Here is a 27983-nt window from a genome sequence, read left to right on the forward strand (position 1 = left end):
CTTACGTGTGTGTGTCAAAATTTTGGACAGTCAGAATTTAAATAATCAATAAATAAATGGGTTATACTTGTATAGCGCTTTTCTACCTTCAAGGTACTCAAAGCGCTTTGACAGTATTTCCACATTCACCCATTCACACACACATTCACACACTGATGGCGGGAGCTGCCATGCAAGGCGCTAACCAGCAGCCATCAGGAGCAAGGGGTGAAGTGTCTTGCCCAAGGACACAACGGACGTGACTAGGATGGTAGAAGGTGGGGATTGAACCCCAGTAACCAGCAACCCTCCGATTGCTGGCACGGCCACTCTACCAACTTCGCCACGAATTTAAAGATATTAGACTTGGTGTCTATTCAACAATATCATTCTATAATTTTGTAGCTGCTATACTTAAGGGGGTTATTAAAACAAATTCAAATGATGCGTGTTGGTGTCATTAGTATTTTCTAATGACAGAATGTACATGATATAAAATATTTCTTATATAATTATGACACATTTTTTTGAGTGGAGTATGTGCAGCCTCTTTCCAATGAGTGCACCTTCGGCAGGGAAAGATAAAAAGGTGTTTCATTGTAGATGCACTTCTAAAATGCCCATAAAAAGTGGTAGATGTCTGCTGTTTGTTTGAAAACACAGCGTGATTACCTGAATGTGCAGTAAATGAGTGTGTCTCCGTGGTGATGCCTCAATTAGTACACGCAAAATCCTCATTTAAATAAGTCAGTCTACACCACTTAACAATTGCACACGCAGTCTTAGTAGATCAACCACAACACGGCCACTAATAGTACACGCCATTGAAGAGCTTGCACACGCTGTTAAGCGCGTGGTGTTTGGATCTTACTTAATAATGCCCTAAATGTAATGAAATGGCTTGTGAGTGTACTCAAAATGATATATTTATTTGCAACATTTACTAAAAGTGACCACAAACTGTCTTCTTCCTCTTCCCAGACTGAGGGGAATAGATTGTATAGGAAGGCCAGCAGCCAGCCATCGAGCTGCAGTCAGAACACGGAAAGCAGCAGCAGCACCACTCCAGAACCAACACACGAGTCTTCTGATAACGAGGGTAAGGAGCAAACTAATTATAATATATGTTCGTATTATGTTGGATTCATCGGTGCAAAACAACGGTAAGGTGAAAGTTTGAGAGAGATAGGCTTTGGTTTATGTGATTGTCAGTGAAAACCTCCTGGAGATATCCAAGTATTGTTGTCTGGGACATCAGTCTCAAACAACATTTTTCACATGACTGTGTTCACAATTGTAAATTGGTACTATGGTCCTGACCAAAAAAATAAAAAACAAAGTATACTTTGGTGCGTTTGGCATCGCGTTCACACCTCAGTTTTTGTTTGTAATCCACTCCTAAGGGTCAAACAAAAACCTAACCATACATAAACTGAAGCAATTTAAAAAAAAAAGTAAATCCAAATATTCTGTTAGAGACACCATTAACTCTTTTTATAAAGAATAATTACATTTTTGCATGCAGGCTACAATGCAAAATAGCGGTACATATAAAGCATACCTGTCAAACTTCCCGTTTTTGCCTAGAAATCACGTTTTTTCTCTTTTTTCAGCATTATCTCTCTCCTGTTTTTTTGCCTGAATTTTGTTCTCCTTAAAAAAAAAATTGGCACCAGTTTACTGGTACTGCAGCGATTGCGTCTGCTAAACAACTTTCGGGGGGTTGGCTCATAATAGGAGCACGGCACATTTCATGTTATGTTTTTCAATCAAATCAACAACACGACAGGGGTAGATGGATATGAAGACGACAGAAAAAACAAAAAACATCCTTGCCAAAAATGCCAAACTTTGTGTAACTATCTCGACGAACAGTCGACTTATTATCTTTACCTGAAGAAGAGCAGGTAGCAGCATTTCCTCATACGTTCTGTTAACATCGAGGGAGAAATGATTGGAGCCAGCTTGAAAAATGTCTCAACACCAAGCTCCGTGAAGAAGGGCCAGAATTGTTTTTATTTACAGTTTCACAATGATTTTGGGTTCTCAGCTTCTACTGTATTCACTCCATAAACTACCAAGGTAGTATGTCAGAGTGAATAATGTAGTGCTTAGTGGCATCTCTTGTGATGCCTGGGTTCGATTCCAGGCTATGCCTTAATTATTTAGTTTTTGTTCATTGAATTAACAGAAATTTGGGATAAAAATGAAAATCTCCTATTTTTCCAAAATTTTTCCGGGGGATTTCCCATATTTTAAATTGCAAATGTTGACAGATAAGAACCATATAGTTCGTAGAGCTCTTTCTTCACTTCAATAGTGTTTTCCACTTTATTTAAAGAACTTTATTTGGTCCTATTGTGGCTGATTTTGCAAGCAGAGAACGTCACTAACACATGGGATTCTTTGTCGCGACACTCGATTATGCGTAATTTGTGGGCTAGTTTATTAAGCGCAATGTTTAGCGGAACGATAACCAAGACGGTGTAGGAAAACCCGGGCAATATTTTTGCGGGAGACACACAAATGCCAACATCACTGTGACTTATTTCTCAAATTCAATAGTGTTTCTCACCTTCTTTGTCAAAGTGTTGACACTGAGGTTATATCCAAGAATGCACAGACAACTGCTTGCTCACGCAACTCTGTTTACTTTAACTAAGGCAACCACACGCATGCTTTGCTCGCAACAAAACTACAGTGGACAGCCAGTATGCGCCCTTACTACCCTTGATTCTTTGGCAAGCCGCTAGATTAACCGTAGCAGTGTGGTGCTTTTAGTTGGACTCCAGAAAAAGTAATCTATGGCTCATGTTTATTTTGATCAGGTTATTACTGTATTCTACAACTTTATGTGGCTCTGTTGAGGCTTATTTTGAAGCCTTACTTAATATAAAAAGGGACAGAGACTGAGTCACTAAAACCGAGGCAGTATATGAAAAGCGAGACATACACTATATTGCCAAAAGTCTTTGGCCACCCCTCCAAATGATGAGAATCAGGTGTCCTAATCACTTGGCCCGGCCACAGGTGTATAAAATCAAGCACTTAGGCATGGAGACTGTTTCTACAAACATTTGTGAAAGAATGGGCCGCTCTCAGGAGCTCAGTGATTTCCAGCGTGGAACTGTCATAGGATGCCACATGTGCAACAAATCCAGTCGTGAAATTTCTGATGGACGAGTCTGGGTTTGGAGGTTGCCAGGAGAACGGTACATTTTGGACTGCATTGTGCCGAGTGGGAAATTTGGTGGAGAAGGAATTATGGTTTGGGGTTGTTTTTCAGGAGTTGGGCTTGGCCTCTTAGTTCCAGTGAAAGGAACTTTGAATGCTTCAGGATACTTCAGGATATGCTTCAGGATACCAATTCCATGCTCCCAACCTTGTGGGAACAGTTTGGAGCGGGCCCCTCCCTCTTCCAACATGACTGTGCACCAGTGCACAAAGCAAGGTCCATAAAGACATGGATGACAAGAGTCTGGTGTGGATGAACTTGACTGGCCTGCATAGAGTCCTGACCTGAACTCGATAGAACACCTTTGGGATGAATTAGAACGGAGACTGGAGCGGGCCCCATACTCTTCCAACATGACTGTGCACCAGTGTACAAAGCAAGGTTCATAAAGACATGGATGACAGAGTCTGGTGTGGATGAACTTGACTGGCCTGCATGGAGTCCTGACCTGAACCCGATAGAACACCTTTGGGATGAATTAGAACGGACACTGAGAGCCAGGCCTTCTCCACCAACATCAGTGTGTGACCTCACCAATGCGCTTTTGGAAGAATGGTCGAAAATTCCTATGAACACACTTCGCAACCTTGTGGACAGCCTTCCCAGAAGAATTGAAGCTGTAATAGCTGCAAAAGGTGGACCTACATCATATTGAACCCTATGGGTTAGGAATGGGATGGCACTTCAAGTTCATATGTGAGTGAAGGCAGGTGGCCAAATACTTTTGGCAATATAGTGTGAAAATGTTCGCCTAAAACCGGGGCGTATGAAAATCGAGGTATTACTTCATAATTGTAACAATAATTGTCTAGATTGTGGTGTATGTTTAAAATGACATATTCATCACTCAGCTTAAATGTATCTACATATAATTAAAGTTATGTGAGGAATGATACTGTACCATACCTGCCAACTACTACGGTTTTCCCGTAATTAGTACGGTTTTCATCAACCTATTCCGGGTTACGGTTGCAGTGATAAAAAAATACGGTTTTTCATTAATTAAAAAAAAAAAATTTTTTTTAAATGCGCGAGGCTATTTATAGCACCGCTGCCAAGCACGAGGCACCTGTTGCCATTGTTTCCAAACGAGCGAACGATCATGGAATCAGCCGGAGAAACATCGCAAACGAGTCTTAAACCGAAAAGAAAACTGCAGTCATTCCGTGAAGAATATTCAAAAGCCTATCCGGGAATAATTATCCGTTCCAAAAAGGGTGAAAACTACGCGAATTGCACCTTGTGCAGACAAGATTTTTCGATCAGACACGGAGGAATTAGCGATGTAAAAGACCACGTTGGGACAAAAAAAACACAAGTCTAATGCCGTTGCTAGCGATACAAGTGGAAAACTTTCAACGTTTTTCGGATTTTAGCCACAAAAAGGTAATGACACCAATGTTATCTATTGGAATTGTTTAGTACTGTTATACTGTTAAAAGTGTTTATACTATTTATGCTTTCAAGTCCAAGTTGAAGAAATCTTGTTAAATGTTGACAGCATAACTACCAAAATACAGAAGTATGTCCTTAATATTTTTGCAGTGCTATTTCTGTTGAAAAGTTAAAATGATTACATTAGAGATGTGATGTGCCACTTTTCAAGTGTCTGATGACTTAAATTAATTTTCATTAATTTTTCATATTTTGAATTCTTTTGAAAGGCTTACAAAAAAACTACATTTGAATTGTAATTCCATGCTATTGACAGGACTATTCATTTTAATGAAGTTAGCTTACCATGTTTACAGTATGATAATTGTGATAGAAATGTGAATTTTAGGCACAGAATATTTTATACAATTGAACAAGGCAGTAGATTATACAAGCTTGGACAGAAAGTTAATAATGACACCAATTTTTTTTTTAATGGAACTGTTTAGTACTGTTTTGCCATTTGTTTACTGTAAAAAGTGTTTATACTGTTTATACTTTCAATTAACAAATTGAAGTCTTGTGAAAGGTTTACAGGATAACTGGCATTAACTGTCAAAATAATTTCAAACTATTGAAGTTAGCTTACAGAATAAACATGTCAATCAACCCATATGATTTTTGCTGTAATATTTTTGTTTTGAAAAGTCACTGTGACTGATAGAAAAGTGATGGTTTTAGCAACATTTTAACCTGTCTGAATGCTAATAATCATTTTGCGTCGGGGGGCGAAGCCTGAACCCCCCACCAGGACTTTGTCCTGGACCTACCGGGGCCTGCGGCCCCTGGACCCTGGCTACTAGGTTTTTCTGATTTCAAAAGTTGGCAGGTATGCTGTACATGGTGTTTAACTTCACAAACTGCCATGGTCTTAGGGTTCTCCACACATTGTGCACGATGCAGCAAGGACATGACTCTCCTCCAGACCTCCATCTCCTCCATACAAAAGACGCAGCAAGACATTCAGAGGTAACATAAAAGTCTCACTATTAGTTTTTAAATGATTTTGCTCATCGGTCATTGCTGTCAACACAAAGCACACTTTGCCTTGTCTTTGTAGGAACCTGTCGGCTCTGAGTCGTCAGCTGACTCAGCAGTGGGCGGCAGACGACGGCGTGTCGTGGATCGGCCGTCATTGCGTGATTGTCTTCATTGTGCTCTTCTCACAGTTCCTCCTTAACTACGTGTTCACCTGAGAACCTCCCGAGGTCTCTGTCCAGCACTGATCTGGCATCAGGTACCCCCCACAAGCACAAACTAATCAGCAGGGGGGCTCAGAACTCGGATGCGTTGTTGAGTGAAAACTTTATTTTTATTTTTTTTCATATGAGTCTTAGCATGAACTATCTTAGCAATAAACACAGCCAACGCCTGTCAGATAAGTGGCACCCCCTAGTGTAGCCTGACTGAAAGAGCACCGGCACCAATGCACTTTGGACGGGAGGAAGAGGAAAACAAAAAGAAGTAACATAAGAGGATTAATTCAACAATGAAGAATGAATTTGTAAAATAATCAACAGAGGATATTTTACCATCTTTTAGTGTCTTTTATCCACTTGCCCTGCAATACTGTTTCTCTGTGAGTGTGTGTGTGTGTGTGTGTGTGTGTGTGTGTTGTCCGTACCCACAGTAGGCCCCTATCACCCCTACAATGTCTCCCACACCTCCACTCCACATGTTGGGCCTTAACGCTGATGCCAAAAAAGAAAATAAGTGGGGGAAAAAAAAAATCATGTCAAACACAAGAAGGAACATCTTCCAACAGTGCAATTATGTGTTTTGTATTTGCTGTATTCTCATGTCCACTTCAGTTTGGTCTTTTCAATGAGAATCATTTGACCAAAACAGTATTTATAATACGAAAGAACAATGTGTTTTCGTTTACAAAGAGCACTGTGTGTTTCTAGTGACACATACTGTAGGAAGGAAGACTTAAGAGGGGGTGAGGGGTCAAGAGAGAGCCATACGGAGTGTCTTGTTATTTCTGTGCCTGCTGTGGCCAAATGGACGGGGCAGAAGTGTAGCATGTTGAAACATTACTTTTGTCCAGGAAGTCATTTCTGCCAGAAGTGGCCTTCATTATGTTTAAAATGGCTACAATCCAGATTGATCAGTGTCACAGTTACCAATCACCTCCCACCTCCAAATAAGTCAAGTGTAAGTAAAAACACTGATTTGATTTGTTCACTAGCAAGATGTCCACTCAGAAATGTAAATACCTTAAACCGGCCAATCGAAGTAAAAGGAGAGTTCCAGGGAAATTAAGTCATGAATATGGATGTTTTTTGTATTTTCATTGGCCCTTTTTCTGGCTATTATGGAGAATGAGGTTTGGTAGACGTCCGTTTGTTGTCCACGCCATGTTCAAGTGACTTTAAAGATGTAAACATGTTTAAACTATTTTATTTGTGCTTCTTTTAGACGTATGTACATATTAGTCTTCAGTCCCATGTTCTTTTTAAGATTTCAGAATGTATTTATTGTGTGATTTACCCTCTTGATGACTAACTTAATCTCTGGAGCCTAGAGAGAGCATGAGGGATGACAATCGTACTCCCTTGTAACGTTTGTGCGCCAGAAAGCCATTTGAGTTGTGCTAAAAACAAAGCCATGTCTGTGACTTTGATTTTGTTTCTCCCGATTTTTTATAACATTTCAGTCCTTGCCAGTACTGATCTACCCGACGGGAGCAAATTTTAGAGATGAACGTCGACTCTGAATGAATTTATGTACTTTTCATTAAGTTGTTGTTTTTTCTACTCAAATGCCATGGTGTGGGATTGTATATGCCACATGCTTTTGTTATATTGAACAAAAACTAATAACACAACAACGCCCACTGTTCATTCACACATGTTGCACACTGTAGCACTACAGTAAAACATTTTAACCCGGACGCTGCTTCTGTCTCTTATTTTCCAATAAAAAAACATGTTGAATGTTGCGTTAAAAAAAATGCTAAATCGAGAGCGGAAAGTGACAGTTCAGTATTGAATTAAAAGCGTTCAGGTTACTATTTTAGACTTAGACTTACACAAACTTTATTGATCCACAAGGAAGATTGTGGAATACCTGCTCAGTGCCTAGTGGTTAAGAGTGTTCGCCCTGAGATCGGTAGGTCGTGAGTTCAAACCCCGGCCGAGTCATACCAAAGACTATAAAAATGGGACCCATTACCTCCCCGCTTGGCACTCAGCATCAAGGGTTGGAATTGGGGGTTAAATCACCAAAATGATTCCTGGGCGTAGCCACCGCTGCTGCTCACTGCTCCCCTCACCTCCCAGGGGGTGAGGGTGATGGGTCAAATGCAGAGGATAATCTCACCACACCTAGTGTGTGTGTGTGACTATCATTAGTACTTTAACTTTTTAAATTGTTCCACACAGTAGCTCAGTTACAAAGGCTGGAAAGGATAATGCAGGTATAAAGTAGACTAAAAATGTACCATAGTAGCAATATAAAATATAACATATGTAATATTTACATATAATATATATTTGTATATAATATATACAATATATAACAATTACCATGTACAGTACTACAGTATATGCAACAGCTGCAGCAAAAAAAAAAAGGGCAGCATAAAATAGAGAGTGGATCCAGCAGAAAATATACATAATAAAGAGAGGTAGCTAACATAGAACCAGTCAGGTAATAGACAGATATCATCTATTGCTGTATGGCGAGTGATTATACAGCTGGATGGAGTGCGGAATGAAGGAGTTCTTGAATCGAACACTGGGAACGAAGCTGAAGGAGCCTGTTGGAGTATGAGCTCCGCTGTCCCTCAATTGTCTGGTGGAGTGGGTGGGCAGGATTGTCCAGTGTCCTGTCCTTCACTGACACTGCATGCACTCTCTAAAAGACGTATATGTTATTGATGTTATAGATGGCAGTATTGTCCTGTTTAAGAGTGTCACAACATTGCTGTTTATCGCAGACCAACTGCTTTACGGTAACGAAAATGTGACTGCTGTTGTGTGTTGTTACCGTGCTGGGAGGACGTTAATGAAACTGCCTAACAATAAACCCACATAAGAAACCAACAACTCGCCCTCCATCATTCTACAGTTATAATGTGATTGGGCAGGCACACTGTTTATATCGTGGGAAAGCGGACTCGGGTCCGCATGGAGCTGGAGGGGGCGCGGCCTCCAGCGCCGCCTGAATTTCGGGAGATTTTCGGGAGAAAATTTGTCCCGGGAGTCTCCCGGAAAATCCGGGAGGGTTGGCAAGTATGCCCAACAAACCACTGCAAAGTACAGGGCACTGGCCACAACAGACTGATAAAAGATCTCCAACAGCTTGCTGCACACATTAAAGGACCTAAGCTTCCTCAGGAAAAAGAGTCTGCTCATGCCTTTCTTGTATACAGCTTTGCTGTTGTCCTTCCAGTCCAGTCTGCTGTTCAAGTGAACTCCCAGGTACTTGTACTGCCACCTCCCGGCCCTGGATCTTGATGGGCTCCACAGGGGTCATTCTCTTCTTGAAGTCGATGACCAGCTCCTTGGTCTTGTCCACTAACACTCACTTGTCCAGTAACAAGGCATTTTAAATTTGATTCCAATTGTATAATTTTTTTTTTTTTATACAAAAATATTAAAATGCATTGGGGTTTTTTTTTACCATGAATTGATTAACTTGGACCCCGACTTAAACAAGTTGAAAAACGTATTCGGGTGTTACCATCTAGTGGTCAATTGTACGGAATATGTACTGTACTGTGCCCCCCTAAATAATTTGGTGTTTTATTTGTATATTTTTTTTTTTTACAAATACATGCCGACATATTCATTATAACGTGGCCCGAATATGAGTTTAAATAAATAATCATATAACCTGTCATTATTCACTCAGTTTCCCCTCACCTCATAGCGTAAGGTAGAGAGCCCCTTTAGTGCGTCGGTATCCAATCCATTCCACTTGTTCATATAGAAAACGCCCACATCACTCAAAATCCAGTCCGCATTTTCTCTGTGACCTTGCTTGCGGTCCTGCAGGTGTACGAAGCACATTAGCACACATCACTGCAGAACAAGAACGTGAACGGATGCAAAATGGACATAAACTTTTTCAAGAAAGTAAGTATTCATCACTGCTTGTAGTAAAATGTATTAGCTCCACTTTACACCAGGTCTGTGTTTGACAAAAAGTTACATTCCCGCTCTAAAACAATGCTGCTACTTAGTTAGCTAGTTAGCCTGAAATGCATCATGAAGGTCCTGGTTATGTATAAAGTTAAATGTGCACTCTTCTTTTTACCATTTGCTATCTTTGTGGTTACTTCCATCTGGAGCATCAGCTGTGTTTCTCACTTTACACATGGAGGAGAACAGGAGCTGAGCTCATTCACATATGACTATCATCAGTAGATAATAATAATAATCACTCCACAACCCCTATTGACCTGTAGGAGTCAGGGCAGAGGAGCACAGAAAGTGAGAGGGGAGAGGCCTCTGCTGGAAAGGTGAGTACAAGAATAATGATACATATAAATAAATATTAAAACATTTTTTTTTTTAAATGGCTTATCGATAAGCCATTTGTTTTATTTATTTCTGGGTGGATCATGTTGACTATTGATCCTCCTAATTGTCAATCATTCTGGTGATGTTATGTAAGGACATACATATATATTATAATTCATTTATATAATAGATTGTTGCAGTGTGACGGTAACTATAGTACCATGTTGGAAGTGGCTGACACTGCTTACTCATCTTGTATTACAGTGGCTCTTATTTTAATGCAATATGCAGTATATTTATATTGTTGTGATGTTCTGAGAACATGTAGTAAAAACAGGCCATAGTATTGTACTATTCCAAGAATGTAGGCTCATACAACTTCTTTGTTTGTCTTATCTTTATTGTACAAGATGCGATACAACCACACAACAAACCCCTATATGCGTCTCTACTCTTTTTCAATACTCGAGCGCTTTACTTTCTATAATCAAACCCCCCCACCCCACCACAGTATTGTCATTTCTGCCCATTAGTGTGCATCTTGGCAACCTCCTGTCAGCATGCATACATACTTATTTAAGATGTTTTGTGTGTCACGTAATGTTCCATTGCCGTGTATAATAGCACTTTACTAGGTAAGTTGATGTAAACAAATATATTTTGAGCAGCTCAGGCACGTGTAGCACATAAGTGAAATGAGTGTGTTAAGGTGTTAAGTGCAGTCCCCCTTCTGATGGCCTCTGAGTAGAAGTCTAGCAGGTGAAAATCCCTCCGAGCTCATGTGAGTGTTGTCTGTCCAAACATTACATGCTTGCTTTGGTTTACAATTATATTTCAAAACAAACATTTAAAAACAGATGCAAAAAGGTTGACCTGAATTTATTGTGTAAATGATAGATAAACAACAACAAAAGTATATCCATATATATATATATATATATATATATATATATATATATATATATAGATATATGTGCATTTTTTTATTATTTTTTTTAAATTAAGGACAATTTGCTGCCAAAAGCTTTTTTATTATTATTGGCCAGCCGCATGTTTACAAAATAACAATTAACTTAAGATTAAGTGGGTAAAAATAACCAAAAACTGACATGAATATGAATGGCATATGAATTACTTCTTAGCATATTGGATTGTTTTTATCTATTTTTACAAATGAAAAAATATGCATCCTTTGATTTTGCAGTACTACTGCAGTGCTGACACACACTGTCTCTGAATTAACATATAAATAAATAAATGATAAATGGGTTGTACTTGTATAGCGCTTTTCTACCTTCAAGGTACTCAAAGCGCTTTGACACTACTTCCACATTTACCCATTCACACACACATTCACACACTGATGGAGGGAGCTGCCATGCAAGGCGCTAACCAGCACCCATCAGGAGCAAGGGTGAAGTGTCTTGCTCAGGACACAACGGACATGACGAGGTTGGTACTAGGTGGGGATTGAACCAGGGACCCTCGGGTCGCGCACGGCCACTGCGCCACATATAGTAATGTTGTATTATTGTAAACTTTATTGCGATAGATATATGGAGAGAAATTGTTTTGTTTTTTATGCAACCAAACACAAAATGGTTTTGTAACCCAAATAATATATTTGCAAACAAAACTAATGGATTTACAATAAAAAAGACAACTATTTTGAAAAAATAATGGATATGCAAACAAAAAACATATATTTGCAACCCCATTCCAAGTTTTGCTAAAAAAAAGTAATGAATTTGCAAAAGAAAAAAAAATGCAACACAAAAATAATGGATTTGCAACACAAAAAAAGAAAGGATTTACAATAAAAAATTAAGGATTTGAAGACAATAAAAACTTTTGCAAACAATAAAATGGATACATTTTTTTTTTTTAATATTTAGTTTAAAAGAAAAAAAAGTTTTGGTTGCAAACCTTTTTTGGGTTTAAAACATAGCTTTTTGGTTGCAAATACATTTTTTTTTATTAAAACTTTTTTTGGTTAAAATATTTTTTGGGTTACAAATTTCTTTTTTAGGTTGCAAATTTTTTTATTTGCATTTTTTTTTTAAATTACAACAGGCAAAAGAATAGGGGTTGGTGATACTGACCAATAAAAATGCTTCTAACTAGAGATGTCCGATAATATCGGGCTGCCGATATTATCGGCCGATAAATGCGTTAAAATGTAATATCGGAAATGATTGGTATCGGGTTTTTTAATTATCGGTATAGTTTTTTTTGTTTGTTTTTTATTTTATTTTATTTTTTTATTAAATCAACATAAAAAACACAAGATACACTTACAATTAGTGCACCAACCCAAAAAAAAACTCCCTCCCCCATTTACACTCATCCACACTCCTTCACACAAAAGGGTTGTTTCTTTCTGTTATTAATATATATATATCAATATATATCAATACAGTCTGCAAGGGATACAGTCCGTAAGCACACATGATTGTGCGTGCTGCTGGTCCACTAATAGTACTAACCTTTAACAGTTAATTTTACTCATTTTCATTAATTACTAGTTTCTATGTAACTGTTTTTATATTGTTTTACTTTCTTTTTTATTCAAGAAAATGTTTTTAATTTATTTAACTTATTTTATTTTATTAATTTAAAAAAAAGTACCTTATCTTCACCATATGGTTGTCCAAATTAGGCATAATAATGTGTTATTTCCACGACTGTATATATCGGTTGATATCGGTATCGGTTGATATCGGTATCGGTAATTAAAGAGTTGGACAATATCGGAATATCGGATATCGGCAAAAAGCCATTATCGGACATCCCTACTTCTAACATATTGTTCATCACCCACAAGCCTAAAGCATACTTGCCAACCCTCCCGAATTCAGCGCCTCTCCCGAAAACCTCCCGATTTTCAGCCGGAGCTGGAGGCCACACCCCCTCCAGCTCCATGCGGACCTGAGTGAGGACAACAGGGACTAAATAAAGAACTAAATCATCCAGACTAGAGATAAATTGTATTATTATGTTTATCTTAGCTAAAAATAAATATATTTATTAATTAAATAAAATAAAAAAACTAAATACATTTTTACTATATTTTGCTAAAAACATAAAAATTAATTGTATTTTTATTTTTATTTTTTTCTGACTCCTTATTACATCCAGCCATAGAATTATACATTAAAATAAACATATTTGAAATAATTAATTTTAAATTATCATAATAATTCATTTAAAATGACCATATTTAATTATTAAAATAATTGCTTGTTTATCAACAACTTTAGCATTTTATTCATTACATTTTGAAGCTCTCAGAAGCCAAGTTATGTTATATTCCTTAAGATTTATTTATGCAAGTTTGAAGTATCAATTATCCAAACACAGTTTTGTTTGCATATTTTCAGGATGTATATATATATATATATATATATATGTATATATATATATATATATATATATATATATATATGTATGTATATATATGTATATGTATGAAATACTTGACTTGGTGAATTCTAGCTGTCAATATACTCCTCCTCTCTTAACCACGCCCCCAACCACGCCCCGCCCCACCCCCGACTTCGGCCCCCCCACCTCCCGAAATCGGAGGTCTCAAGGTTGGCAAGTATGGCCCAAAGTTAAGTCATTACCAAAAAAAATGTAACTTAAAAAATGATTTGCAACCATAACTTATTTTTGTTTGAAAATCTTTTTTTGTTTGTTAATCCTTTTTTGGGTTGCAATTCCATTTTTTGTTTGGTTGCATAAAAAGACACACATGTCCCTCCAAATATATATAGACGATAACAGACATCTGCATCTTTGATTGTCATCTGCATGCAACATCTGCTTTTCTGATAAAACGATCAAAATTTACATGCATGTGAAATCCATCAGATTGTGTGGGTGTTTCCTGTCTGCTGATGTTTAGGGAGGTAAAGAAGATACCACAATGACATTCCATGTACATATGTGGTATTCAGTTCTACTATGATACACAATAATACTACATGTTTGATTACCATCTTTGTCGAGTATACGTCAACCCACTCAATTTGGTTTATTGTGCCCAAATGATCAGTTTTAAAAATGTGGCCTCATCTACTTAGAGACACTTTGAAGTGTGATTAAGTGAATAGTCTGCATATATAAATAACCTTCTCACAATTGCGTCATCATCATCACCTCCAGTCGCTTGATGATTGCCCTGATGATGATCTTGTGTGATGACTGTATTATGATGATAGTATATATGATAGTGTATATCTGTATCATGAATCATGGACCCCGACTTAAACAAGTTGAAAAACTTATTTGGGTGTTACCATTTAGTGGTCAATTGTACGGAATATGTACTTCACTGTGCAACCGACTAATAAAAGTCTCAATCAATCAATCAAAAATTTAAATTGGATCTTCAGCAGGCCTAAACGTATTATTGAAACCAAGTATTTGATGCAATAGTGTCCAATAATGTACTGAAGCTGAGTGTAAACCGTACAAGTTTAAAAAAAAAAGAAAAAAGTATTGTTTTGAGATTCCAACTTAGCCGTGTAATGAGGTAACAATGAAAGAACTCATACAGTCACACTGTATGTTTATGTTTGGTTCTTTTCCGCTCACGTCCTGTAGGGGGCAGTAATGCACCTATCCAACTGTTGCCAACTGTCTGACAACTGAAGAAGTAAATTACACTTTTTTAGCTATCTGTGGACTAACTATCCAATGCTAATGCTAATGCTACAAAAATTAAATTGTGTGTGTGTGTGTTTGCGCCTTCATCATGGCTGAAAGCTTAAAAAAGAAATGCCGACTGGGAATGTAAGTTATCTTAAATTGTACACTTAAAGTATTCGCTAGCTCGCTAGTTGTACTTTCAAATATTGTTAGCTAGCTTATCTACCTTAGCATCACTATTTAGCATATTTATAAAATGATGGTAATATAGAAATGTTTGTCAACATTATTATTTCATAAAAATATTTAAATTATATATAAATGTGTATTTATGAAAGTAAAAGTTACATTTTCTAACTGGCTTAATAATTTCAAATGATCAATTAAATCTTGGACAATTATTAAAAATCTAAAAGCCTTTAAAAAATAGATTTTGTTATTGCAGAGATTTCAAGTGTTCTAGATTAGCCTTTTTTTTTGTCTGTTTGAATGTTGTATCTTATCCTATTTTTTGATTATTCCATCCATTGTCTACCGCTTGTCCCTTTTGGGGTTTCGCGGGGGGTGCTGGAGCCTATCTCAGCTGCATTGGGGCGGAAGGCAGGGTACACCCTGGACAAGTCGCCACCTCATCGCAGGGCCAACACAGATAGACAGACAACATTCACACTCACATTCACACACGAGGGCCAATTTAGTGTTGCCAATCAACCTATCCCCAGGTGCATGTTTTTATTTATTGTTATTAATTGTAAATTCTATTTGTAGTTGCTTTAGTTTTCTTTCCGCTACATGTGTTGCGAAAGATAGTATTTGCTCAACCTGATGGATGTTTGAAATTGTTGAGATTTGTTGAAAGTGCCTTGGTTTTTATGTGCATTGAGAATATGTACATTGTTCAATAAAATAAAAAAATAAATTAATTAAATAAATAAAAAATAAATAAAAAACTACCTTAGCATCACTATGTTCGCTCGCCAAGTGTACATATTTACTGCTGTCATTTTGTATTTTTCACAGTGGCTTGAATGTGTAATTATATTTCTCCTCAGTAGGGGGTGTCCTTTAAGGAGAAAAAAACCCCACAATATATCCTTTTTCCATCTTTAACAATAATTAGACTTAGACTTAGACTTAGACAAACTTTATTGATCCACAAGGGAAATTGTTCAACACAGTAGCTCAGTTACAATGATGGAAAGTGTAAGGATGGAAAGGACAATGCAGGTATAAATAGACCAATATAGTGATAGTAAAATTTAAAAAATAAAATAAAATTCCAACATATATACGAATATATACATAATATGTGTACAGAATAATCTATATACAGATATATTATATTATGTCTATAACATATATACAATATATACCAATGACCATGTACTATATTACAGTAAAGACAGTATATGTGACAGCAGCAGCATAAAATAGAGAGTAGATCCAGCAGAAAATAGAAAATAGACATTATAAACAAAGACAAGTAGCTAACATGTCAGGTGTCAGGTGATAGGCAGATGTCATCTATTGCTGTATGGCGAGTGATTATACAGCTGGATGGAGTGTGGAATGAAGGAGTTCTTGAATCGCACAGTGCGGGAAGGAAGTTGAAGGAGCCTGTTGGAGAATGAGCTCCGCTGTCTCTTAATTGAGTCCATGGTTGGGTTTACAGTCATCCCTCGCCACATCGCGTTCAGTGTTTCCCACAGGACAGTCATCTATTTGCGGTGGTGTGGCCGGCCGGGGGGGGGGGGGGGCGATGACCAAGAAGAACGCAGAGTTGGAATATAATTACAACACTTTATGTACATTTTTATATACAGATTTGAACAATTAGTTATTCACTGAAATATATTAATTGTGGTTCTTACAAAAAATATATCTTATAAAATATAAAAGCTAAAATGTCTCTTAAAGCTCTGCCCCTTTAATTAGTGCATACTAAATAATTTAACTTTAGCCTACTCATTATTTTATTTTCAAATTTACTAACCTGTTGAAAAAGTTAATGTTGATATTTACCTCAGAAGGCTGCAAATAGAAAAGAGGCATTACATTTTTATTTAAATTGTATTTGATATGCCATTGATATTTTTTAATTATCATTATTATTATTATTTGAAACTCAATTTTGCATTCCGCCCGATTGTAGCTGAGATAGGCTCCAGCGCCCCCCGCGACCCCAAAGGGAATAAGCGGTAGGAAATGGATGGATGGATGGAGTTTGCATGTCACTATAAAGTTATATAAGCCTTGCTTGTTCAATATTTAATGCAAAACTTGTTTGGGTCCCTATTAAAAGGTTAATTTGTTCAACCTTGGCCCGCGGCTTTGTTCAATTTTAAATGTTGGCTCACTCTGTATTTGAGTTTGACACCCCTGGTATACACCGTTTTGATAATACCTCCTGTGGTCTGGACTGTAGGCCTACCTCCTCTCCAAGTCGAGCCCTTTTCGGCCGTTGGAAATATTTTTCTATACTCATCTGTGTGAAGGAGTGAACATCCAACATTAGAATGTATTACTAACAACAGAACCGCTCTATGTACAGTGCCGTCTAACCTTAAGCGGCAGCAGCTCAACACGTGCAGGAGCCAGTGCTCATGGCTTATATCTTACTAAAATCCTTCCCGTTGACTATTTACAACACTACACAGTATTTATTATTATTATTATTATTATCTATAATTGCATTTAAATGGCATTGCATACATGTAAAATTAAATGATATTTCACATTATTTGACCAGTAGTAGTTACACTCATCTGAACAGGTCAGCCACCTGTTTAAAGCCTAATCACAGTTGACATCTTGAAATGAAGGGCCTTTAATAAAACATTAACCTGGACAACATTTTAAGAGCTGCTTGGCTCAGATTTTATTCTTTTCATTGCATTCACATGCTGCAATGGACAGTGGACAATTTAGCTCCAGTATTAATGCAATATCTGAAGCACCGTCTCCACGTGTGTATATTGACAACAGGGTTATAACCTGGACACGTTAGCTCGTCGAATGAAAACACCTGACTGTTACTACGTGCGTCTGCCCCGCCCCCCGAGCAAACAGCGGCGATGTTAATAAAGCAGCGTCAGGCTGCTCACGTCGGTGAAACGCCAAGACGTCTTACCCTCGTATTTTCATCCGGTCGGTCCGTTCCGTCCTCTTCTTCTTCTTCTTCTTCTTCTTCTGGCGCACCAGGTGACTGAATTGCTATTGGCGAGTTACAATGCATAGTAGGCTACCGCCACCTACTGCACCGGTGTTGTAACTACAAGCTCCATTCACAGACAGAGTCTCATTGCTTTTATGAGCGGTAGAGCGAGTCAAAAGCCGAAAAATCCATTTGTGGCGGACGTAATTCTATCGTGGCGGGCCGCCACAAATAAATGAATGTGTGGGAAACCCTGGCGTTTTAAATTTTGCAGCCTCCCTCTTGTGTGTTTTTTATATTTCATAATTGACATATTTCTGGCATGAATTAAGCATACACATTGCTACATTAACTAAAAACATTAATATTACGGTAAGGGAGCCCCAACTCCCTCATTTTGGCCACTAACATTAGTGGGTGGTGTGGCTCGGTTGGTAGAGCAACCGTGCCAGTAACTTGTAGGTTCCGGGTTCGATCCTCACTTCCGCCTTCCTCGTCACTGCCGTTGTGTCCTTGGGTGAGACACTTTACCCACCTGCTCCCAGTGCCACCCACACTTGTCTAAATGTCACTTCAATAACATATACTAATACTAACCTACTCAGTGGCCTAGTGGTTAGAGTGTCCGCCCTGAGATCGGTAGGTTGTGAGTTCAAACCCCGACCGAGTCATACCAAAGACTATAAAAATGAGACCCATTACCTTCTTGCTTGGCACTCAGCATCAAGGGTTGGAATTGGGGGTTAAATCACCAAAAATTGTTCCCGGGCACGGCCCACCGCTGATGCCCACTGCTCCCCTCACCTCCCAGGGGGTGAACAAGGGGATGGGTCAAATGCAGAGGACACATTTCACCACACCTAGTGTGTGTGTGACAATCATTGGTACTTTAACTTTACTTTAACTTTACTCTTGTTATTGACAATTTATGGAATGGCAATGCTGATACACCAACAGCTGTTATTCTCTTACTTCCAGTAATATACTTGCTAATTTCCTGTTACTTTCAGCTTTAACATGTTTCCATCTACACTTCTTAAAGTCTACAAAGCTCTTACTTCTTTTTAAGCTAGCTTAGCGGTTAGCTTAACTATTACAGTAGTATGGCTGCTCTGGGTTTGCTCTCAGTGTGTAACATGTTTAACTTTGTCTTCCACTGATAATGGTACTTGTTAATGATACTTAAGTTATTAAGAAATTCAGTTTATTTGCTGTAATGGACGTGATTATTATTACCTTAGGTAAGGTTGTCCCGATATAAATATGTTAGTACCGGTACCGGCACCAAAATGTATTTCGATGCTTTTCGGTACTTTTCTAGATAAGGGGGACCACAGAAAAATGGCATTATTGGCTTTATAAAGTTGATTTGATTTGATTTATTTTAACAAAAAATCTTACGGTAAATTAAACATATGTTTCTTATAGCAATCGAAAAACTATTTTGTCCTTAAATAAAATAGTGAACATACTAGACAACTTGTCTTTTAGTAGTACTGTAAGTAAGCAAACAAAGGCTCCTAATTTGTCTGCTGACATATGCAGTAACATATTGTGTCATTTCTCATTCTATTTTGTCAAAATTATGAGGGACAAGCTGTAAAAATGTATTATTAATTCACTTCATTTACTGTTAATATCTGCTTATTTTCTGTTTCAACATGTTCTATCTAAGCTTCTGTTAAAATGTAATAATCACTTATTCTTCTGTTGTTTGGATGCTTTACATTAGTTTTGGATGATACCACACATTTAAGTATTGATCCGATACCAAGTAGTTACAGGATCATACATTAGTCATATTCAAAGTCTTCATGTGTCCGAGGACATATTTACTGAGTTCATAAACATAATAGGAATTTTAAAAAAATGAAAAAAGATTGTGTGATGATAAAAAATATTGATGTAATTATAGAAGTATCGACTAGATACGCTCCTGTACTTGGTATCATTACAGTGGATGATAGGTGTAGATCCACCCATGCCATTTGTTTACATTGTGATGCCTGGTGAGCTACGGTGTGTAGTGAAGCATGTTTAGGGATGATACTTGTAAGAAACTTACTTTATTTGTCGCCATGGAGGCAAGGATTAGTGATTTTGAAGTAGTTAAAACACTGCCGACTGGGGATGGACGTTCGCCGCTAGCTAACTAGTCATGTCTTAAAGCACCTTTTCCTGAGGGTGTTTAAGTGTTATAACTTCACCTTTATCTTTGGTTTTTAGGCCAAAATGCGTCCTATTTCTGTCTACACACCGTGTCATGCCTGGAAACCGGTACTTTTCAAACAGAGTATAGTACAGTTTTTGATTCATTAGTACCGGGATACTATACCAGTACCGGTATACCGTACAACTCTACCTTAGGGGAGTGTCTCCACACTGTATGGAGACACACAATAGACACACAATTAGCTGATAGCTGCTTGTCAGCCAGGGGACTAAAGAATAATTACAGTGTCAGCCAGAGGCGAAGTAAAAGGGCATTAACCGGCAATGCCGAGTACCTACTTTTTGAAGAAAATTGTCCAATACTCCTTAGAGTTAACTAATTCAACATTGTTATTTCCTTTAGTTATTTCAGTCATTTTGCTCGAAAGTATTCATATAATATCTTTGTTGTCAGGCTTCAGCTTCATTTTAGACTAAGGCCACTGGACTATTCCCCTTGACCAGCTGGATCTCTCCCACAGGTTAAGTGGGAGGCTGTGTGCACCAAGGCGTGCTTTGTTTGTTTTGGAGTCAGGCGGTTTGTTTACTCTGTTCCAGCCCAGGCCCGTCCCGAAAACGCCAGACCTTGTTTTGAATCACGGAGAGACGAAGGACTTGTTGGGACTTGTCTTCCACAAAAATGACAAGGGGAGGGGAGTGAGGCTGTGCTGCTCCTTCAGGCTTAGTGTGTGTGTGTGTGTGTGTGTGTGTGTGTGTGTGTGTGTGTGTGTGTGTGTGTGTGTGTGTGCGTGCGTGCGTGCGTGCGTGCGTGTGTGTGTGTGTGTGTGTGTGTGTGTGTGTGTGTGTGTGTGTGTTCTTTTATTTCTACCCTTCTTGAGACATCCACAAGGAAAAGTACCTTTCATATGAGAACCGGTGAACAAGTTAGGACATAAATCATAGTCCCAATACGGAAAACCATTGCATCTAATAGTGAATGTCTCATTTGCACCCCTGGTGGTGAAATCTATCAAAATTAGGGTGGTCCCAAAAAGGAGGAATTTTTCAAATTGACTGTGTGTCGGTTTTAAAAGTGCTCCCCCTCTGGCCAACATATGTAATAACAAGTGTGTGTAAGAAATTGAAATGCGTCCCCTTTGGCCAAAATTAATAAAACAAATAAAATATATATATATATATATATATATATATATATATATATACATATATATATATATATGAGAGAGCGAGAGAGAGAGAGAGAGAAAGAGAGAGAGAGAGAGAGAGAGAGAGAGAGAGAGAGAGAGAGAGAGAGAGAGATACTGTAATAACTTGCAGTAAATAAATAAAAACCAATTACAAACAAAAATAAAAAAGTTTTACTAAAAGCAGTCTTTTTCTCACAATGTGTCAACTTATTTCTTATAAAATTGGGAACAATTTATCATATTCTTTCTGTTTCTGTAATATTGCAATATTATCTCGTAAAATTACTACTTTTTAATGCAAAATGGTGACATTTGTCATATAAAATTCAGACTTCTATCACAATATTGCCAATTTTTTGGTTGTTCTTGTAAAATAGTGACATTTTTTAAGTAAAATTATGACTTCTGTCATCATTTTGCCAAGTAAATTTCCGATTATTATTATAATATTGCCAACATTTTAAAGTTTTCTTATAAAATTGTGACTTTTGTCGAGTAAAGTTACGACTCTTTCATACAATTGCCAAAATGATAAGCTTTTCTTGTAAAATTGCGACTGTTGTTGAGTAAAATTCCAACTTTGATCATAATATTGCACAAATGTTCCGTTTTTCTTGTAAAAATTTGACTTGCATTGAGTAAAATTACAACTTTTATTATAATACTGCCAACATTTTAAGTTTTACTTGTGAATTTGTGACCTTTTTCTTGTGAAATTCCAACAAATTGTTCACAACAAGCATTTATATATCTGCATAGTATGTATATATTATTAATGTTGTAAATACAAATCTATATATATCGAAAAAGGGTGGTCCTAAAGAGGTAGGCATTTTTCGGAGGTCTCAAGAAGGTAAATACAAGAATGTGTGTGTGTGTGTGTGTGTGTGTGTGTGTGTGTGTGTGTGTGTGTGTGTGTGTGTGTGTGTGTGTGTGTGTGTGTGTGTGTGTGTGAGTGTGTGAGATATGTCTCGTTGTCTTTGACTTTGACATGCAGGATTCTCATCTTGGAGCAAGGAGAGAGGCCACACTTCTCCTGTAATCAGTATTGAGAAGATTATTATTCATCCAAAACCCTCCTTATTAAGTCATGCTGTACACTCCAAAACATGCTGCACATAATGGAATGTGTGTACAATTTTGAGATATATCGCACGTAGTAATATAAGATATGTCCCACACACATAATTGCTAGTTATTACTAAGTTCTTCTTGAGTCATTTACAATTGCTACTAGTGATGTTCCGATCAGGGATTATTGCCACAGATTACGATACCTATCATCAATGAGTCAGATCAGCCAATACCAAAATTGATACCGGTCACATGTAATGACTGTACATTTTTCAATTTACCAATATCAACACAATATTTAAACTAGGTCCTTATTGTCTTTTATTACAAAACAAAGTCAATAGTACACAATCACTTAACAATATCAAAAGACTACAGCACAGGTGTCAAACTCAAGGTCCGGGGGCCAGATCTGGCCCACCACGTCATTTTATTTGGCCCTCGAAAGCCTGGAAATAATATGCGTCATTAAAGTACTTTATATTTTCTTACTAATGTATGGGTTTTTTCCATTTTGACAGAAAAATACATGCACTCAATGGAATTGCATATTTTTTAAACATAAATGTTAGTCCGATAATAGCTTTTTGCCGATATCCGATATTCCGATATTGTCCAACTCTCTAATTACCGATACCGATATCAACCGATACCGATATCAATCGATATATACAGTCGTGGAATTAACACATTATTATGCCTAATTTGGACAACCAGGTATGGTGAAGATAAGGTACTTTTTTTTTTTTAATTAACAAAATAAAATAATATAAATAAATTAAAAACATTTTCTTGAATAAAAATGAAAGTAAAACAATATAAAAACAGAAACTAGTAATTAATGAAAATTAGTAAAATTAACTGTTAATGGTTAGTACTATTAGTGGACCAGCAGCACGCACAATCATGTGTGCTTACGGACTGTATCCCTTGCAGACTGTATTGATATATATTGAATGGGGGAGGGAGGTTTTTTGGGTTGGTGCACTAACTGTAAGTGTATCTTGTGTTTTTTATGTTGATTTAATAAAAAAAAAAAAAAAAAAAAAAAAAAAAAAAGATACCGATAATAAAAAAAACGATACCGATAATTTCCGATATTACATTTTAACGCATTTATCGGCCGATCATATCGGCAGGCCGATATTATCGGACATCTCTAATTATAATGTAACAAATACATGATCATACATTCAAACAATGTTTTTGTTAAACTCGAAATAAATACTTTATATCTGCCTGACTTATGATTTCAAAGCAAGTTATTCATCAAATTGTCAAATTTTAGTAATAGATTTTACAGCGTCTTAGTGACATTTCCTGTGGTTTTACAGCATTTTACTGTACATGAAAAAACAATACCACTGTTTTTAGACCATAAAATGCTGGCAACTGAGCTGCCAGCTTTTTTTTACTGTAAAAAATTGTCGTAGAATAGTACACGATCTCTAATTGTTAAGATACATTATCAAAAATCGAAATCAAATTAAAAGATGTGTCAAATTAAGAGTCCCCTGCCTATTATGAAGCTACGGACGTTGATCCATTTATTGACATCTACTGCCTCATTCTTGTTAGAGCACATGCTGCATATTGCAAAAACCGCTCCCAACAAACAAATACAGCATCCGACATCTTTTAATTTTTTTCAATAGACTCAAAGAAGATCTGCAGGTGTCTTTGTATTGTAATTAGTGATTGTTATGATATGCCGTGATGTATTACCAGTCGTACAGTGCTCAAATACATTTCTGTTCTGCAACAGAATCTATCAGCGTTCATTCAAGGTTCATTGGGAAACTGCAGTTTTTAGCTTTATAATGTGCTTGGCTGCCGCCGGTTATCAGTAACCCAATTATGGGCCTGCTGCAATGCAAGCAGCCCATATTATTATTCGTCATACTTCAAACTTTATAATTATTATAGTTCCGCACGTTTCTCTTATGTCTAGTACGAGATGAACCGGCCAACAAACCCCCACACATGTTATACCGTCGGAAAGGTCTTGTTCGCGCCGATAGGGGTACTTTAAGTTGGGAACATTTCGTGTTACCTTGACGACGCTATTCCGAAAACTAATCGCTATGGGCCAATAGAATGGGTACGCAACCAAACTGCGAGCTTACCTCTTCTTGTAGCTTAGTCATTCTTTCACGTAGCTTGGTGCTGAACGTCTCATTTTGTTCACACACTTGTCTACTTTAACCCTGGCTAAAACGATAGCATGCTAGCCAGCTAACTAGAGATGTCCGATAATGGCTTTTTTGCCGATATCCGATATTCCGATAATGTCAAACTCTTAATTACCGATTCCGATATCAACCGATACCGATATATACAGTCGTGGAATTAACACATTATTATGCCTAATTTTGTTGTGATGCCCCGCTGGATGCATTTAACAATGTAACAAGGTTTTCCAAAATAAATCAACTCAAGTTATGGAAAAAAATGCCAACATGGCACTGCCATATTTATTATTGAAGTCACAAAGTGCATTCTTTTTTAACATGCCTCAAAACAGCAGCTTGGAATTTGGGACATGCTCTCCTACGTCCGTGTACACAGCGGCGTTTTAAAAAAGTCATAAATTTTACTTATTGAAACCGATACCGATAATTTCCGATATTACATTTTAAAGCATTTATCGGCCGATAATATCGGTAGTCTGATATTATCGGACATCCCTAATGCTAACTTTTTAATCTCATTTTGCACTTTTTTTTTCTATTTTTGCAGCCATACACCTTAAGAGTCAATCTAACTTGGTATATGAAACATGCTAACTGTTATCATACGAATGTTAGCACACATGCTAAATGTTAGCAATTTTATGTAAGCATGCTAACATTTTAGGCTAGCTGTGTAGCTCATTTTGTAAAGTTGCACCTAAAACTCACAGATTCAGACATTCGGCACCATTTTCAAAGCACGGCGACCCCTGGACAGAGGTCCAGGGCACAGATGGCAGGCCCATCAACATTTCCGCGGGAATTTTCTAGTTGTTTTAATATTAAGCAATTGTAGTTATTTTAATTACAGACAGCAACGCCAAATTAACTTTTTACTTTATGTCAAAGTTGACTCGCGAGACTTGGTCTGGTGTGATCGGAACGATGAATCATTGACATTTGCTTTATCTGTGAGGTGTGTGCACTCGTTTGTCGGGATTAGAGCGGTGCTTTTTCTTGTCAGTGGCCGCCCAACTCGTGGGAGGGAAGCGCTGAAACTGTGTGTGGGTCCTGAGCAGACAGGTGCACACACGCAGACGGCAGGAAGAGCCACTTAACCTTAAAAGAGCGAGGCGTGATCACATGTTTTCAAGTCCGATTGTTGCTAAATCACTACCATGCAGCTGGCATTCAAGCAACAGCTATTATCTCTATTTGTTGTCAAGGCAGCGGAGTCCTTCCTCTTATTTGATGGAGTTGTCTCGAAAATGTAACAAGACAAAACATTGGCCTCGGGCGCATTCATCACTCCTTCATGTCGCCATTAATAGCTGTAATTAATCACTGAAAAGGAAGTAAGTCTACTTAAACACCGAGAAGAGGGAGTTTTCAATCATTTTTATCGCACCCTCTAAACGTTTATGGACTGGGTGGTGGCCTGGATGACCTTTGACCTGTAGAGCATGTATGTGCTTTTATTGCTAACTAAAGATAGATGAGACATCTGCGCGGGTGTTACACGTTTGATCTCGTCGCCGTCCTGTTTACATGCGACACGGTATCATCAACTCCCTGTTCTCTCAGCATCCGGTCTTGTCATGTTAGCGCCGTTCTTCTTCTTTCTTCTCGCAAATGGCGGGAAACAGCTGCCGATGATCCGACAGAGACATCGTACACACACACACACACACACACACACACACACACACACTCTACTGGCTAACGGGATCATTACTGACATCAACGCAAAGATGTGACATGTTAGCTGCCAGAATCTTGTTGTTTTGAGCCAACACTTTGCAAATATTCATACTAGTGGTGTCCCGATACCAATATTTTGGTAACGGTACCAATACCAAAATTATTTTGATACTTTTCTAAATAAAGGGGACCACAAAAAATTGCATTATTGGCTTTATTTATTTTTTTATCTTACAGTACATTAAACATATGTTTCTTATTGCAAGTTTGTCCTTAAATACAATAGTGAACATACTAGACAACTTGTCTTTTAGTATTAAGAAAGCAAACAAAGCCTCCTAATTTAGCTGCTGACATATGCAGTAACATATTGTGCTATTTTCCATTCTATTATTTTGTCAAAATTAATAAAGACAAGTGGTAGAAAATGATTTATTAATCTACTTGTTCATTTACTGTAAATATCTGCTTACTTTGTCTTTTAACATGTTCTATCTACACTTCTGTTAAAATGTAATACTCATTTATTCTTCTGTTGTTTGATACTTTACATTAGTTTTGGATGATACCACAAATTTGGGTATCAATCTGATACCAAGTCGTTACAGGATCATACATTGGTCATATTCAAAGTCCTCATGTGTCCAGGGACATATTTCAGGAGTTTATAAACATAATATACATTTAAAAAAAACGAAAGAAGAGGCCGTGATGCCAAAACATATCGACGTAACCATAATAGGATCGACTATATACGGTCCTGTACTTGGTATCATTACAGTGGATGTTAGGTGTAGATCCACTAATGGCGTTTGTTTACATTTTGACACTGGTCAGCTACGGTGTGTAGTGAAGCCTGTTTAGCTATTCCTCGTCCTGCAGGGATGATACTTGTAAGAAACTTACTTTATTTGTCGCAATGGAGACCAGGATTAGTGATCTAGAAGTCGCTAAAACACTGCCGATTGCGGATGGACTTTAGCCGCTAGCTAGCTAGCCATGTCTTAAAGCACCTCTTCCGGTGAGCGATTCAGTGTTATAATTCCACCTTTATTGTTAGTTTTTAAGCTAAAATGCGTCCGTTCTCACTTTTCTGACACACTGTGTCTGTTTGTAAGTACTCTGTGATTGTGCACTGCCGAACATGCTCGTCTGCTCGTAAACCAGCAGTGACACGACGTGGGGGCGCAGGGAGGTGGGAGACTGGTATTTTTCAGAGGCGGTATAGTACCGAAAATGATTCATTAGTATCGCAGTACTGTACTAATACCGGTATACCGTCCAACCCTAATTCATACTAAAACAAGTCAATACAATCTGATATACAGGAGCACCTCAGTTTTTTATAGTAATCCGTTCCAAAAGCCCGAATTGTAGGAAAACCCGAGCAATTTTTCCAATAAAAAATCCAATATATCCTTGCCAAACACCTGAAAATATTAATATAAAACCAGGGCTTAGGGAATGAACCAGTTAACTCATATGATTACCGGTAATCACAAAAATATATCGCATTAATCACCAACACACTTAGATTAATCATGCAATTTATTTTGACCGTACACATTTTTACCTTAAACGCTATGCCAGTGATTCTCAAACCTTGGTACTGGTATGCGGGCACCGTCAAGTGGTATGCCAAAGAATCACTTATTGAAATATTCAAACACAGTGTTACCGTTCAAACTGTGTGTAATGTGACAGCAGCCAACAATATTAAATATACTTGTTAAATAAAACCTCTGCCCTGTT

At 37.6% G+C, this 27983-nt stretch overlaps 1 protein-coding gene across 1 annotated transcript in view; it reads left to right on the plus strand.

Moving 5' to 3' along the window:
- osbpl5 (oxysterol binding protein-like 5) overlaps positions 1-7544 on the plus strand; it is a 74871-nt gene extending 67327 nt beyond the window's left edge. Inside the window, exons 21-23 of the mRNA XM_061970023.2 lie at positions 961-1078; positions 5524-5617; positions 5709-7544. Coding sequence (XP_061826007.1) covers positions 961-1078; positions 5524-5617; positions 5709-5844 — 348 coding nt within the window. The 3' untranslated portion in view covers positions 5845-7544. The remainder of the gene's footprint in view (positions 1-960; positions 1079-5523; positions 5618-5708) is intronic.
- The last annotated feature ends 20439 nt before the right edge of the window (positions 7545-27983 follow it).

Source organism: Nerophis lumbriciformis, linkage group LG10 (genome assembly GCF_033978685.3).
Source record: "Nerophis lumbriciformis linkage group LG10, RoL_Nlum_v2.1, whole genome shotgun sequence".
Taxonomy (NCBI): Eukaryota; Metazoa; Chordata; class Actinopteri; order Syngnathiformes; family Syngnathidae; genus Nerophis; species Nerophis lumbriciformis.